This window comes from Vanessa atalanta, chromosome 12 (assembly GCF_905147765.1).
Source record: "Vanessa atalanta chromosome 12, ilVanAtal1.2, whole genome shotgun sequence".
Lineage (NCBI taxonomy): Eukaryota > Metazoa > Arthropoda > Insecta > Lepidoptera > Nymphalidae > Vanessa > Vanessa atalanta.
In genome coordinates this window covers 3559807-3576005 of record NC_061882.1, presented here as the reverse complement: position 1 = coordinate 3576005, position 16199 = coordinate 3559807, and the positions used below count along the sequence as shown (strand labels likewise).

The following is a 16199-nucleotide window of genomic DNA, read 5'->3' as shown; positions in this document are numbered from 1 at the left end:
GGGTAAATTACAGCTTAGAAATTAGTACAATATTTAGATTCAAGTATCCAAACGCTTGTCACATGATTATATATATTTTGAAGTTTGATAAATTGTATTGACATTGGGTGTCAAAAGATTTTGTCAAATCAGTGTAAAAAAATATTAAAGTATTATTGTGTAAATTGTGTAATAATATTTAATTTAAAAAATAAGTGAGTAAAATGGAAGCTACAATACTGAGGTAAATTTGAAAATATAAGTGGTAAATCAGATGCCGAGAGTGATGACGTCGAAAGAAGACAATGTAACCTTAAAAGTGCTAAAAGTATACAGAAACAAACATTGTCGTCTTATTGTTTTGTCGTTTTTCTTAAAGTTTTGATATGTCTCATTTCGGTGACTTCATGGACGGCGTTCCCGTTAAAATATCAGAAAAATATAAAAGGCCACCACGAATCGAATTGCCTTATAATGTTACCGAGTGTCCTTTACGGGCGCAAAGCGTTGTAAATGCTGTCAAATACTGTTCTACATTTGAACGTAATGTACTTTCTAAACTCAGAGAACTAAGGAGTGCAAAAGAAACGAAAAAAAATGAGAGACGCCATCGCTTACAATTGTTAGAGGAAGCAAAACAAAAAAAATTAGATGCAATAGCAACTGCTGAGGCTGAAGAGAAGTTGAAACAATTAAGTGTATCTGAGGTGTCCTATCCCAGTACCGATGAGATAAGTGCTATGTCTCCTGATGATAAACCAGAAAAGAACTGTGATAATACCACACAAGACAGTAGTCCTGATGCTGACAAAGTGGTCAATACAGATATTGAGTTCCCTCATACATCTGCACAGAAGTCTCAGTTGAACATTCTTCAGCCAATACAAGTTCAGTCTAATTATCAGCATAATAATTTACTGGATGACCCTGACCCCCTACAAGAATTTAAAATGCAGAATAGGATGGCAAAAATCCCACATTATAGTCAAAATATTGATACCCTTACCTTCAGAGATTTCGAAAATGATACATCTAGTCCCTTTGATAATGTAGAACTTAAAACTATAAACGACATGGAATTGTTAGCTCAGGTACTACAGAGTCAAAGAGATTCTTCATCTAGTTGTCAAGCTCAAACATTCAATCAGGATCAAGTTTATCCAGGATATACTAGTTGTGCAACTCAGGCGCAAATCGAGGGTATTACATATTTACCCAGTGCATATGTAGACCAACAGATTCATGATCCTAATGTAATATATTCTTCTCCGCAACATTACCCAACATCCAATGGTTATTATGTACAAGCGGAAAATGTCTGTGATAATAATATCCCTATTGAAAATGTTTATGCACCTAATTACCAGTATTATGTTCCTCCGCAGCCGTATCCCGGAACTTATTATGGTACTCAATTACCAACTTGTTCAGCCGAATTACAAGGACCAAATGGTTCGACATTTATACCTCAGCCATACTATTTTTCTTATCCTCAAGGACCTTTGCCATATGTTGCTTCTCCATTGAATACCAACATAGTCCCTGAAGTTAAAAATCAGGAAGGAAATCCATCAGTAACATCACAGAACACAGTCAAGTCTCGATCAAGGAGTGTTCCCGATATTGTCAAAGAATTAAATGAGGAATTAGTATCAGCACGTCAAAGAGCCAATGAACGTTCTTACAATGCAAGCCCTGCCCCTACTATTATGCCTAGATCTTCATCGAGCAGTGATAAACGAGAAGAAAGAAGAAAACGTAAAATAGAGAAATTACCAAATCCATATGAAAAATTACCATTGCATTTACAAAATATATGCCAGAAAATACACGGTATGGGCTTTCCCCTTGACAGAGTTGCCAGGGTGTGTAGTCTTGTAGGCGAAAATGATAAAAAGGTAATAAATTCCTATTTTACTGCATTCTAAAAAAAATATATTGTCTAACTAATACTCATATTATAAAGGCTAAAATTAAAGTTCTTATTGTTTGTTATTTATTTGAAACCAATATCATTATTCTTTATGATATTTTTACAAGGTTATCTAATTGATAAATAAACAAGAAATACACTGTTATCATTGTCATATATTTAAAAATAAAAGTTAGTAAATTTATTACCAGATTATTTGGTAAGTTCTTAAGTGACATAGAAATGCCTTTAAAGTTAACAGTTGATTATATTAACTCTTAGCTCGAAAAGGATCTATAAGGTTATTGATGTATGGTTATTATTCCCCCATAAATGTGATTTTATTTTGCATATCTTATTATTATATTTTGCAATTAGAAACAGACTTTATAATAATTTTGAATCAATCAAGTAAAACTTTCATTGCTTAGATCCAACCTTGCATGCCAGATTTTTATTTATCTGTGAATTTTAACATATAGTTTATCACATTCCAGGTGATCGAGTGTCTCCTTATTTTAGGGGAATTAATAGATCTTGGGTTTTCTGAAGCAAGAGCATCGGCAGCGCTTGTCAAACATGAGTTCAACAAGGATAAAGCCCTAGATGAACTGGTTTCTTAACAATTAAAAAGGGAAATTAATTTTAAACAACTGAATAGATCTATAGTGAAGTGAAAGAGTTTATAATATATTATGTAAATTGAGATTATAAATGTGTATAAACCTGTAACCTCTGATAGGTATGTATTTTATGAAGATACTATTCTGCTATCTGTAGAAAATCTGTAAATCTCTAAATGTGTGCATTTATTGTAAATTTGAGGATATGAAGAAGTTTTTCCATTCTTGAAGAATATTGAGACTGTTCTACATCAATTTAATCTAACCATTGAAGTGTTCGTAAACTTAACATGCAAAACATATTATTCTTAATTTCGATTCTGAAAATTTTCAGTCAATTTTTATTCCAATTCATTAGAATATGTGAATACAATATATACCTCCATGACGCTACGAAAGTTGGAAAGGGACGAAGGTTTCAATATTCAAATAAAACATTGTAGTTGTTCATTCATTAAAAGAAACAAATTATTATCATTTTGTGTTAAATTTTCAGTTATGAGTTAATTTTATACAAATTCTATTGAAATGGGCTACATACTTATTTAAAAAGTTAATTTTAAAGTTCTATGTTTTAGGTAGTAAAGCATTATGATTGATTTGAAAACATAAGAAAATTGAAATAAAATTATATAGTGTATGGTAGCAAATACAGAGTCTTATTTTAGCCTCAGACCTACAGATAATGTAACAAATAACAAAATTATTTCTAGAAGGAATCTTTGTTTGGTTTTGTTATTATTATAATTGTTGTTTGTGCTCTGAACTTTAACCAATTGGAAGCACTGCCAAAAACAATAGGTAGTGTAGAGAAATAGGTTTTATATAAAAAAGGTTTACGGAATTAATTTGTGATGTGAAATTGTGTGAATTGTAAATAAAATCTAGAAAAAACCTTACATGCCCTTATTTTGTTGTTGTATTCTTGCTATTAAACAATAGCAAGAATAAATCATATATCCAATAAATATAAAGAAAGTAGAATTTATTCTTTTAAAAATTGCCGTGGCAGGAAGGGGGTGGTGTTGATTGTGTTGAGGTTTATCGTAGATTTAAATGTGACTGAAATTTTAAAATTCTTGGATAAATAAGTGCTAAGTATGCGCGAATTTTTAGTAATATCAATAGGATAAAGCATTAGATACGTATTTTTTGTGCAATTATAGAATTAAAATATTTGTTTATGCACGATTTTGCCATGGCACTGTATTTAATTATTTGCTTTCTTGCTTTGTTTGCCAACTTCCTTTTATGATTCAAGATAAAGGTTCGGCTACCTGTATTTAGCTTCGAAAGGTTTTATCTAACGCATATAAACAATAGTTTTGGTCAATACTTCGAATGAATCGAAAAATCAAAAAAAAATGTAAATTAAATACCCAATAGATTAAATTAAACGGGTTAATGTTTTGCTGAAATATTCTTGGATTCTATTTTAAACAGTCAGAACAGTAAGTAGATATTTTTTTAGACTTGTCCGTTAAAATAACACGGCGGTAGTTACGTTTTAACGCCACCACAGCAAAAAAATGCATCGTATAATGCGCCAAAATAGGTTGGGTTAGGTTTTATTTATTTAAAAAATATAACCTAATCTGCTTCGAGTGCGTTAATACGTAAATACCAACACAGCGATCATATTATTTTTTATATAATAAATTAGTTACGACTCGCCGAATCACTAATTACGAATAACACGTACGATTATTTGCTATTTACTCTTTTATAATCAAATAAATTAAAAATAATAAATTGCTTGTGTAAATGTATAAAAAAGAGATATATATTAGCTAAATTTAACTGCCAGACAAGAATGATATAATATATGTATACGTATTACGAATTATCTATTTCTATTTACTAAAAATCCAAAGCTTTCAACAAATTAATGTTCTAATAGTATAGATATCGTGTTTTCAAACATATTGACGTTATCGGTAATTTGGATTCGATATGTAAACTTTTTTAAAATTAATTATTGTGTCGAATACGTTCTATAAAGGTTCCATTATAAAGTATTAAAACGGCAAATGGTTGTTAGTGAAAAACCCGAGAATCAATTGACTTCTGTATAGCAAACTCGTTAATTGAGGCGTGTAAATCTTTCGAAGCTGTTTATCTGCATTACCATACTAATATATTGAATATCTTTAGTGTAATTTGTATATAAGGTAAAATTTGGGTATATTTTAATTGTCCATTACAGTTATGCTTATTTGGACTGTAACTATATAGTTATGTATTAATAAGATCTTTTAATATGTAAAGAAATTACTAGAATGATATATAGTAGAGTTTATACATGTTTGTCCGTCTTATTAATAAAAATTTCATTTTTTGTCTCTTTAAGTCACTGTGTAGGTAAGTTTATAGAGACAATAATGTTTATATTGTTTTTAATAATAAGGCTGCTTTTGAACATGATGTTGACTGTTAAGTAATTTTGTTTGCTATAAATTATGTATTTGGAACAATTATAATTAAAAAAAATATCATATGTCGCTTTACACTGAAAATATATTTTAATAATAGTTTTATCACCGATACACGTAGGATCATGTCATCTCGAATCGTTAAACTATGATATTTAAAATTAAAAAATGACTCGACACTTTATGAAATATCCCCATCCACATACCTTGTATCTATTTTAAATTATATGTTAGTACAAACATTTTTTTAATGACTAGTTTCATATAAAACCATAATTTATTACTGTAATTGTGATAAGCTTTTGTTTACTGTAATTATTATTGTTGGAAATTAGTTCGACTATAAACACATAATTTTTCGCTCTTATTACTTCGTTATGTAGGTATCTACTATATAAAATGGCAGAATGATACAATAAGGAATTGTCACTAAATATACCTAATACCTATATTTTGCACATGAGTTTATATAGGTATGTATTAAATAAACCAATGACACGTAAATGTACTTATTTAAAAAAAAAAAAAACCTTACATTTTATATACTTATTGCGTGTTCCTATGGTCCATTTCATTAGAATTTTGCGAAATATGAATAATATAACGATGAAATAGGTAATTTCTCTTTTTTTTTTTTAGTTTACCTTATCTTATTTTATTAATACACAAACTGTATGATTATTCTCATAAATATCATAGGCGACTAAAACATATGGATAGGCGAAAATATTCAATACCGGATTGATTAAATGTTTTATTTCATCATTTGCCGAATTAAGCTCTGATGGATTGAATTATATATTATAAATAGTTTTTATTCAAAAATATATTTATGGTTCAACATAGAAAGTTGTCTACAAACGTTACGGTTTTAATTTATTTTAGTTTAATGGAAACTGTTAGTGATTTTTCCGTGATTGCTTGGGCGTGGGGCGTGATTTTACAATGTATGGCTTCACATAAATGAAAAATTGTATGAAAAATAAAAAATATTTTCATTAAAGTGTTTTTTTTTTCACGTATACTGAATATTTTATTGTATAACAAATAGTTATTGTAATAGTTTATTACAAAAATAAACTCGTAACCCCTGCTTTCGGCTTGCATACGGTACAGAGGACGTTTTTGGACATTAGTATACGCATATATAATAAAATACAGGAAAAAATCAATTTACCATTTAATAAATAAAAAAATATTAAGAAAAAAAAATTAATAAACTTTATAATTCATTATAATATTACTTTTTGGATAAAGATACCTGGATTTAGACTTAACTCAGGTCTGATTAAACTATAATTGTGAATACTAACATAATCGTAAATCTATGGGGTTACCGTTTGAGCAACTGTTGCTATCAAATATTTGTTGCGGATTGATTAATGTTGCAGTCGATAAATCAGTATTTTTTAAAAGAGCAACTACGCAAGTTTCTTGTCGTTTCTTCTTGCTGCTTTCCGAAACGGTAGTAGAGTTGAAATATTGACGATTCAAAAATACTTTATTGAAAAGTTTAAAATAAGCTTTAGGTATATTGTATAAGTCTATAATGCTTCGGTTCATTAATAAAAAAAACAGTTTAGATAGACTATATTCTTATATCTATTTACAGTATTATTATTTGGTAAGATATTTTGTAAATATTGTCATCAATCATCATGGTTTATCCAAGAGGCATAAATGTAACGAAGAAGTATACGTTTAATTTTTATTTTATGTACGGTAAGTATGTATTTTGTAAATTATAATACTCAAACTCATTTTTATTAAAATATATTGAGAATACTATTAATAGCTAGATGACAAGGGTACTGCTCTCTAGGTCCCGAAAATAATGATTCGGCCATTTAAAATTTTTGTTTTTTTTTTTTTGTCCAAAAATCGTAAATTGAGTTAGATATTTGCTATAACTAAACACAATTATTGGTGACAAATACCGATATACTATAGAGTAAATCAAATTTTAAGTCGGTTGAGTAAATCAAATTTTCGGATTTGTGCAATACACACCTCTACCTACATTGTTTATACATTTTAAATATTTTGTACGAACAATGATTTAGAACATCTTTTATTATTCGTGTGAAATGTATAACGATCCCACACTCATTTTTCACATTTTTTACATCTTGAGTTCAGCCAGTGAGTAAAAGAGACGTCTTAAAAGAATAATGTAGCATTATTTATAAGGCATAAGCACATGAATGACCTTTTTGACTAAAAGCTTAAAAATTTGCAATGGAAACATTTACTTGTAATATTTTCATGAGGTAAAATATGGTAGGTATAGTTAGGTGCTGACTGTACTGTACTGTGTTTAATATGTGCTAAATATAATACAGAGGTAAAAAAAACGAACAGTGCCAATAAAAGTAAAGTTCGCCGTTTTCCTGTTGTAACAGACCCTTCTAATGTTACAAATAAAAATGAATTTTAGTTTTTAGACGCTTCCTAAGTGACTTCGTATTAACCACACAGTTTTATAGGGTTGCCATAATATTTTTTACACTTTATATTTTTGAATAAAAAGTGATTAATGGACCAGTAGTTTTAGTTAGTAGTTTTTTAGTTTTATCCAGTACTTGATGCACAATTCTTTGTTGGCATATATATTTTTTGTTTATATTGTCGTTTCTGAAGATAAGTTAGGAAGATCAGAAAGCATAAAACCAGCCTGTCTAAAATCTATCAAAATTGTATTCTTACAACAATTTATCAACTACGTTAGACACTTAAAAAACAATAAAGATTAATGTCGACTAAATCTTATGAAATAAAGTATGAAAAATAAATCAACTACATATTTATAATAAAATAGTATTCTCTACCTCTGTTGCACGTACCCTTATTTGCGTAATACCATCTGTCAAACAAATGACTCCCCGACGCCTTAACATCAACACATGTGCATTATTTCTTTGATTTTTATATCCGATGAGACTACATAATAATTTCTTCACTATATTTAAATAAATGTAAATAACTGTACATATAAAACTACCAAACTTTTTAATAGAATGGCACTCCAAAGGATCGGATAAAACGTCTAGGGAGATTAAAGAGAATAGAATAATAAGCAAAACGTTTATCTTGATTATAGAATAGGTAATTGTAAAAAAATTGTGCAGTCAAAATTAACAGATTTTTAAATATGTAAACTGTTTATTAACATAAACACCTTACCATTCTGAAATTGTATTCTGTTTCATATTATAATCAGAAATATAATATGTATGGATTCTAGGTAAACCTAGGTCAATTTTATGAGATACTTAAAATGGAATTATACAACGAAACTGTGCTCTGTTGTATTTAGTTAAATAAAAGCTTAATTTTACTTAATGACAGGGGTTTTTGAAATCCGCCTGGGTTTTTTTTACTTTATTACCTTCTCATCACATATTCTACAGTACAACAGCAATACTTGATATAATTGTTGTGTTCAGGTACAAGGGACATAACATCTTAGTCCCCTAAATTTGGCGGCGCATTGGTCATATAGGTAAAAAACTCGCCCTGACTTTTCACGGGTGCAATGATGGTATTAAAAATGTCTAAGAATGTCTACTATTACTATGAATACAACGTTCACAGTTTATTTGTCATAAGACAATAAAAACCGCGTTGTACGCATTTAAAAATTTGTAATATCTTCGAAAATATTCATTTAAATGACATGCTGTAAAAACCGCATCCGTAGCGTAGCGTAGGGACAGACAGACGAACGGAAAGCGACTTTGTTTTATACTATGTATATAGTGATGTCTATGGCCAGTGGTGACTACATACCATCAAGTGCACTATTTTCCCTTGGGCCTACCTGAATTATAATGCATACATACAGAAATCTACTACCTAAACTTTTCATTCTTAATTTGTTGAATAAAACTATTTAAAATTAGGTTTATCTATATTATTATTAGTGTCTTTAAAGTTTTATTAAATAAATCAGATTTTACTATATAAGTGGCGGTTATAAAGACTTAAAGCTTATTATTAATTTATATTTTTATAGCTGGTATCAATTATTATTTTCAGGAAATTTCAACATGAAATAGTCATTGGAATAATGATTAAGCACATTCTCGCGAATTTTTAATTTGAGTATGATGACGACTCTATGAACCATTAATACTTTGAATACATGCATATAGATACGTGTTTTGAGAATCTATACAGTACCTATAACTATCATTACGCTTCAATAAGCTACATGGAACTTTAGTAAATTTATAGCAATTCTACTGAATGCTTCATAAAACTGATAATTCGCGTATGAATGACATAAAAGAATGTTTTTGTTTTTTTTTTATCTTTAAAAGACGTCGGAAGCAAATAATTTACTCCTATGCAAATAGCTAGTCCGATCACGTCACTGGCATTTATGAGATCTTCGCCTTTAACGTAGCCGCGAAGTTCCTTACTAGCGTAGTGAAACGTTTCCGCCAGAGCGCCAGTCGCCTGCCAGACAATGCTTGCTCGAAATAAATAGCGAATTGTCTATCATTTCTTGTCATCGTTCGCCGATGAATGGGACAAGTTCATTCGAATCCAGTACACATTAGCTAAGATAAGGAGCGATATACGGTTACATGGGCGTGAAAGTGAGATAGCTAGCTACGGTCTGCGCGGACAGCCGGAATTACCGCTGCTTGAGTTTTGTTTTGAGACAGTCCAGTTGCAGTAGTTGGCAGTTGCACGGCGGGCGGCGCACGAGTTGAACGGGTTTCGTGTATCATCGTTTAGCGCCGTGTAAAATGAACGGGTCGCATTTCGACACGCGTCGCGACTCACCGCGCTCGCTTCGCCGATAACATCTGCAAAATTCGATATTTAGCTCGTGACATCGTGATAGTGTCGTTCGATTTCGCATGACGCGATAGTATCGGCCATGTGATAAGCGGCTCGAAGCCGCCCGCTTATGTCTACCCCCGCCGAAAAAGGGATAAAAACTTAAAATTCCTGGAATGCACACATGCGGACGACGGGTAACAGTGGGTGCGTTTGTTGAGGTAGTCCTATTACGATGCCGCGAAGAAGTAAGTGGATGCATCTGGTGGCTGGCGTCGTCGCCGGTGTCACGCTCGGTGTGTTTCTGAAATTGTGCTTAAGGACATCTTCGAGGACTTCTATTGAAGCCTGCCCAGATGCGGCGAAATTGTATGTCGCTCCAGATCCTTTGTCAATTATAGATTTAAGAACTGACGAAACTATTTACAATTCTAATAGAACTCTTGTGTTTGTTGGTGTTATGACAGCGGAACAATATTTAACCACGAGAGCTAGGGCTGTATTTGATACGTGGGCCCAAGATTTACCTGGACGGATTGCATTTTTCAGTTCAGAAGTTTCGCGGGCGCCAGGACTACCTCTTATTCCATTGCGTAGCGTTGATGATAGTTATCCTCCTCAAAAGAAATCTTTTCTTATGTTGCTATACATGTATGAGCACTACGGTGAAAGGTTTGAGTGGTTCATGCGTGCGGATGATGACGTTTATGTTAGAGGAGATAAATTAGGAGAGTTTTTACGTTCTGTGGATAGTAGAAAACCTCAGTTTATAGGGCAAGCGGGAAGAGGCACGAGCTCTGAAAGAGATGCCTTGGCGTTAGATTATAATGAAAACTTTTGTATGGGTGGACCGGGAGTGCTGATATCTCGAGAAACATTGAGACGAGTCGCCCCTCATGTCAAGTACTGCCTGAAGCACCTTTACACAACGCATGAGGACGTTGAGCTGGGTCGGTGTGTAGCCAAATTTGCTGGGGTCTCTTGCACATGGAGTTACGATGTAAGTTTTCGTTTTAAGGATTTTATTAATTTATACATACAGATAATATTGTCGAACAAACGCAAACATAACATACATGTATGCTTAAACTTTTTTGATGTTACAGTTTTTTATAATTATTATAATTATTAAGAGTTCTTGAAGGCTTAAACATTGTGTTCGCTTGTTCGGTTTTTAGCTCAACAGTTATGTGGAAACTATAATTTACTGCTTAAATAAGGTGTAAAAAGCCTCGAGGGGCCGATCAAACGAATCGAAGTTTCAAAGTTGCGAAGATTGTTTAAAACAACATTTATAATTCATGTGTGTGTTAGGCAAAGAATACTTCACAAGGAATCGGCAACGGAGAATTGAAAATAAACAAACATTTTAGTAAAATTTCTCGTACCATTTTAAACAAACGTTTTGCTAACTTGTTTCGGCTTTATCTATTTAAGTTAAGATATCTTATTATATTTCTTACAAGTTAAACATAAGCTGGTATAATTATTATAATATCATTATACTTATTATGAATAGCAGCGGTTGATATAATAACTTTTTAGAGAAACATAAACTAAAACCTCCATCATATTATTGTATTTTTTATTTTTTTTCGTAAAAGGTTACCGGCATCCATAAAGGTCCCAGTGCTGAGCTAATGCCTCCTCTAATCTTCAGGATATTGTTGAAAGCTTCTTCCTTCTACAGCGGGTTTTTCTCAGATGTGACAGCGCATAATTATCTTCACAAACGAGCCAAAGCGTGATGAAATCTCAGTGATGTTTTTTAGATTTAAAACCGTGAGCTTGATTTAATATATATGTATCGGCTAGGCTATCTCTGCTACTATGAGCGCACATTATTTTTATTTGGCGTCAACTTACTGATCTCGTTATTCTGTTTATTTTTTATTTTTTTTAATTAATTCAGAACTATATCTTAATCAGTAGTGCGTAGTTTCGAATATATCTGAAAAAAAGACAAGAAAGCATCAAGAATATATACTTATATTTTTTGTTTCATAAATGTCATGCTTTCATTTATATTTTTATAATAAATATCAAAACATTAATTGTATCTATTTTGTGTGTTTATATCGTGGTATAGTCTCAGCGTCTTTCGACGATTTCTCGTGTAATTGCAAACGAAAGTGGCTACAATTAAGTAATTCCCTCACCTACATTTCACATGTTAACAAGATTTTATAAGTAACAGGTACGAATACGTTAAGAAAAACCGTTATAGTTAATTAAAACAAAATATACCGTTTCAGCGACAAATCAATGTTTCAGTTTAGTACGGTATTGGTAACAGTATTTATCGTGATATTTTAAATGATATCAATTATTTGTAACGACTAAAAAGTAAAAGGATCCATGACTTTCGCCTTTCGCTTCAAAGAAAGTTTAAAAAGGGTTTTTCGTGTACCTACTATTCAAAAATCTCTGAAATAGCTTTATCGATCTCAAGTTTGTATTTTGGATGAATATAATTGTTTTTGTGTTAAAAGTAAAAAAAAGACTAATCAAAACCAATTTTACCATTAGGTTAACAAAAAACGCCTCAATACTATTTTATCACATCTCTGCTGGTTAATTATAATAATAAGTATTTTAATATAATTAATTTAACATACCATTAATATAATAAGCATAGTTTTGCTCAGAAGATTAGCCAAATTTTATTAAGTTATAGCTAAGCTCAGGGGTTAGAACGTGTGAATTTTGACAGATGGTTGTGGGCTTAATCCCGGGCAAGCACCGCTGAATTTTTAGAACAGGGGTTGGTCGTTTTAGGTATTAGGCATCAAAAAGTAGCCTATTTTGTAAAGTAGAGTTCATACCCAAATTTTATTAAATTTGTTTCACCAGGCAGACAAACAAGACTTACTTTCGTATTTATAATATTAGTATAGATTAAAATAATATATATATATATATTAAAAGTTTTGTTTGGTTTATGTATATAAATAATTTAACTTATTTATACATTCCTTTTATTAGAATTTAATTTAATGCAACATAAAATAAAACACCTAATTGTTACAATAAAAGACATATACGGTAACTTAAAACACTCTATAACGTACATATATTTAAAATGTTAAATGTATACAATACGGTGACTCAAATAATTACTTTCTTACGCCATTCATTGTTTTACGCCTTTTTGAATTATGGCGACTATTAAGTTTAAAGCGACTTGTTAGGAACTAAAGGAATTAAAAAAATTGTTCACGAAGCCCTTCGCATGATACAAGTAAAGTGCAAGTTATTAAGCATGACTTGCGATTTTTTTTTCTACAAACTTGGAAAACTATGGCATATTGAGGAATTTCCACATGTCTCACAATAACATGAAATATGTTAGGGAATTTATTAAGTAACAACGTTCGGATAAAGATTGGAACCTCATAACCGAGAATGGCTGGCTACAAACTCCACGAAGGAGTAAGCCCAGTCGTGAGTCATTAGTATGTTGTTAATTTTCTTAACATATTTATTGCAATATAATTGTATTTATAGATTTTGTTTTGTGACACAAAATAGCCATCAGGTAAACACTTGAGTCTGTCAGACTGGATACCATATAACTGAAGTAATTCAATATCTTTGATAGTGTTATGTCAACAGTTTTGTTACCACAGCTGTAAACATTTAAGGACAGTCCTGAAATAGTATTTATAAAATCTGTATCTTAAATCTAAACGAAAGCAATATAACAAAAAAAAAACCACTTTAATTACATTCTAATTCGAGAATATGTAAATGACATGTTCTCAGGGTAATTGTGAATACTTCTTTTAAATAAGCTCATATAATAAAATAATTATAAAGTCTCTGATAAAACATAAAATAGAAGGATATAAAACCATTCAACTTTTAAAAAATGGCTACTGAATTAAACACTGATTAAGTTTCCTGTTGCAATATATTTTCGAAACAATTTTAACTGCCGTTACGTTAGGTTCAATGTCTTTTCAAATTTAACATTAAGCTCAAATCCTGCAGAATCTCGCGCACCAGCGAAACCGGTTTCCAAAGGAGAGTATTGCGAATGTACATGTCACAGAGTGTGTTCAGTACAGACCCGACATTCTCTGAAAATATTTTGATTATATTGTTTAGCTTTGTTAATGTACATTAACTGTGACTGGAATAATCGTTAACATACCGTAGCCAATTCATTCTTCACTGTGAACTAATGTAGAACTAACTAGACTTTTTGTGGCCTTCATATAAATTATATTATACCAAAATATATTTTAATTTACTAAAACCCCCAAAAAAGGTAACATTTTCACGTTTAGATATTATATTCAAACATAAAAAGTACGATACTAATTTTTGTTAAACAGAAATTTAAATTGTTCATTATAAAGCTGTGTATCTGCACTGTTCTATCACTGGTGAGAAGTGTCAAGAAATTGTATCTATAACGATAATCGTGATCTTGTTTATCATTATTCGGTTGAGTAATAAACTACAGATTTAAAAGCAACATTACAACATTTAAATGTGAAAAATCTGTTGTAAAGGTAGGTTTTCTCCAAGTTGCGCAGTTTTTTGTCGAATTACTGATACTTAAACTTTGGTACCATACCAAAAAATTTGCAATTTTTTCTTAAATGTCAGGAACTTTTTAACAGACAATAATTAAAAAACTTTCTCGAAGATTGCGAGGAAATTTAAACTAAAATAAGTATAAAAATTTAATCATATAAAATACTATGAAACCTGATCTGGTTTTCCTACAGTTTTATAACATTGACCTTTTATTTTTTATGACTTGCGCTATTTTACTAATATTACTTATAAATATATTAATTAAAAGGATAATAAAATCGTCATAAATTACAACACTTCCAGCTAAAATAAGAAGAAAAATACTTAAAAACTCAATACAATTATGCAGGCTGACCTCTATCCAATATCGGTTATTCTTTGCACGACGTCACAAAATGGGGGACTGATAAGATAATCGCACCCAAATCTGAACTCGTTCGGCGCCCGCGCAGATAAGGTGGAAGACGGAATTGCGATTTCATTGAGCTATTTAGTTCTTATGGTATATGTAATAGAATATTTCATGCATAAACATATAAAAAAATTAGAATACTCAAAATCCAAATATACTTTATACAAGTAGGTAAAAGCCTACTTGAATCGTCATTTTACAGAATTACATATATTTAACGTAAAGCGGTAAATCCGAATTGAATTTATACGTCTTTATTTTCATACAGTAATAAATGTACTTAAAGTCTCAAAATTATTTATTATTAAAGTTTATTTTATTATTAAAGTATCAATTAAGTTATAATATTATTTGCAAGCGTTCCAATCACAATAATAAGCCAATGTGAAGTCATCCCCTTTTCATTATTTTACGAATTACTATCACTATTGAAATATATCAGTGCCAAAATGTAATAAATAATATAAGGATTGTAAAATAAATTGACGCAATAATTTCAAAACAATAATCGTAGGTTTGTCTTTTGTGTTTTAAAAAAGTAAAAGTCTCTTAAAACTCCCTAAGTCCTTGTGTTGTCACATTCATAACATCAAATAGAAACCAAAATCATCACATTAAAGTTATTATCAAATCCATAATAATTTGCATGAGGTATTCATTAAAATTTCGTCACAACTGATATATGTACACATATCGTTTAATAAATAAAAAATATCAACCGGAAATCTTACTAATCTAAGACAGATAATATTAATTTACGAGTAGGCAGTATAATATTGTGTCAATAACATTGTATGTTATGTTACAGACAAGAGACTTCTTTTCTATTGAAAAAAAAAATTTGCCAACGTCAAAAAACATTAGTCCTAAAACTATTTCTCCTATGTCTCCTTTTGCTTGGTCATATATCATTAAAAAACTAATACTATCATTTGATGTATGTATATGCATATTTTGTTAACAAAAATGATAACTTTTTGTTTTCCATGTGTTTTTGTAGCCGGCATTGTTTTCCTAATTGCCCTAACATACAGCTTGCTTTCTGGATAATGAATGGTTTCAAGGGGATGGTAAATAAAACTCCCAATTTAACTATAATTTCCTGTATGTAACATCCGATGCACTCGCAAACAAAGTCGCGAACTATAGTTTACGACTGGAACATGTTTTATTACTCTTAATGTTTCTCGTAACAATTTTATGAATAGGCTTGTTAGAAATTGTAAAAGTATTTTCTTAACACAGAAATTTAATATAATTAATTGTATAAAATCTTTGTAGAATAAAAATTTCTTATAAATATTCAGTTAATAAAATAATTTTATTAAATGTATATAAAAGATAGATTCACATTATTACACTCCCAGGAAATTAAATAAAATTAACTTGCGTTACAAGTTTCAAATTAGTTTTATTATGATCGTGTTCTGTTTAACAGCCTTGTTTATAAGGCCGTTTATCCCGAGGCCCAAATACAAACCTGGCTTGAATAAAAACTTATT

At 30.5% G+C, this 16199-nt stretch overlaps 2 protein-coding genes across 2 annotated transcripts in view; both read left to right on the top strand.

Moving 5' to 3' along the window:
• Positions 1-120: 120 nt before the first annotated feature.
• On the top strand, positions 121-5936 carry LOC125067748. Its single transcript, XM_047676490.1, has 2 exons — positions 121-1877; positions 2389-5936. The coding sequence occupies exons 1-2, from the start codon at positions 366-368 to the stop codon at positions 2512-2514; spliced, it is 1638 nt and encodes a 545-aa protein (XP_047532446.1). The 5' UTR covers positions 121-365; the 3' UTR covers positions 2515-5936.
• Positions 5937-9637: 3701 nt separating this feature from the next.
• The window catches only part of LOC125067826 (chondroitin sulfate synthase 1), a 47512-nt gene continuing 40950 nt past the window's right edge, over positions 9638-16199 (top strand). Inside the window, exon 1 of the mRNA XM_047676617.1 lies at positions 9638-10737. Within this exon, the coding sequence (XP_047532573.1) occupies positions 9973-10737 (765 nt within the window). The 5' untranslated portion in view covers positions 9638-9972. The remainder of the gene's footprint in view (positions 10738-16199) is intronic.

Bases quoted from the DNA above. Each gene is read 5' to 3' on its own strand.
- LOC125067748 (XM_047676490.1), top strand. From the start codon at position 366: ATGTCTCATTTCGGTGACTTCATGGACGGCGTTCCCGTTAAAATATCA. The intron at 1,878-2,388 runs GTAATAAATTCC...ATCACATTCCAG, and splicing joins TAGGCGAAAATGATAAAAAG to GTGATCGAGTGTCTCCTTAT.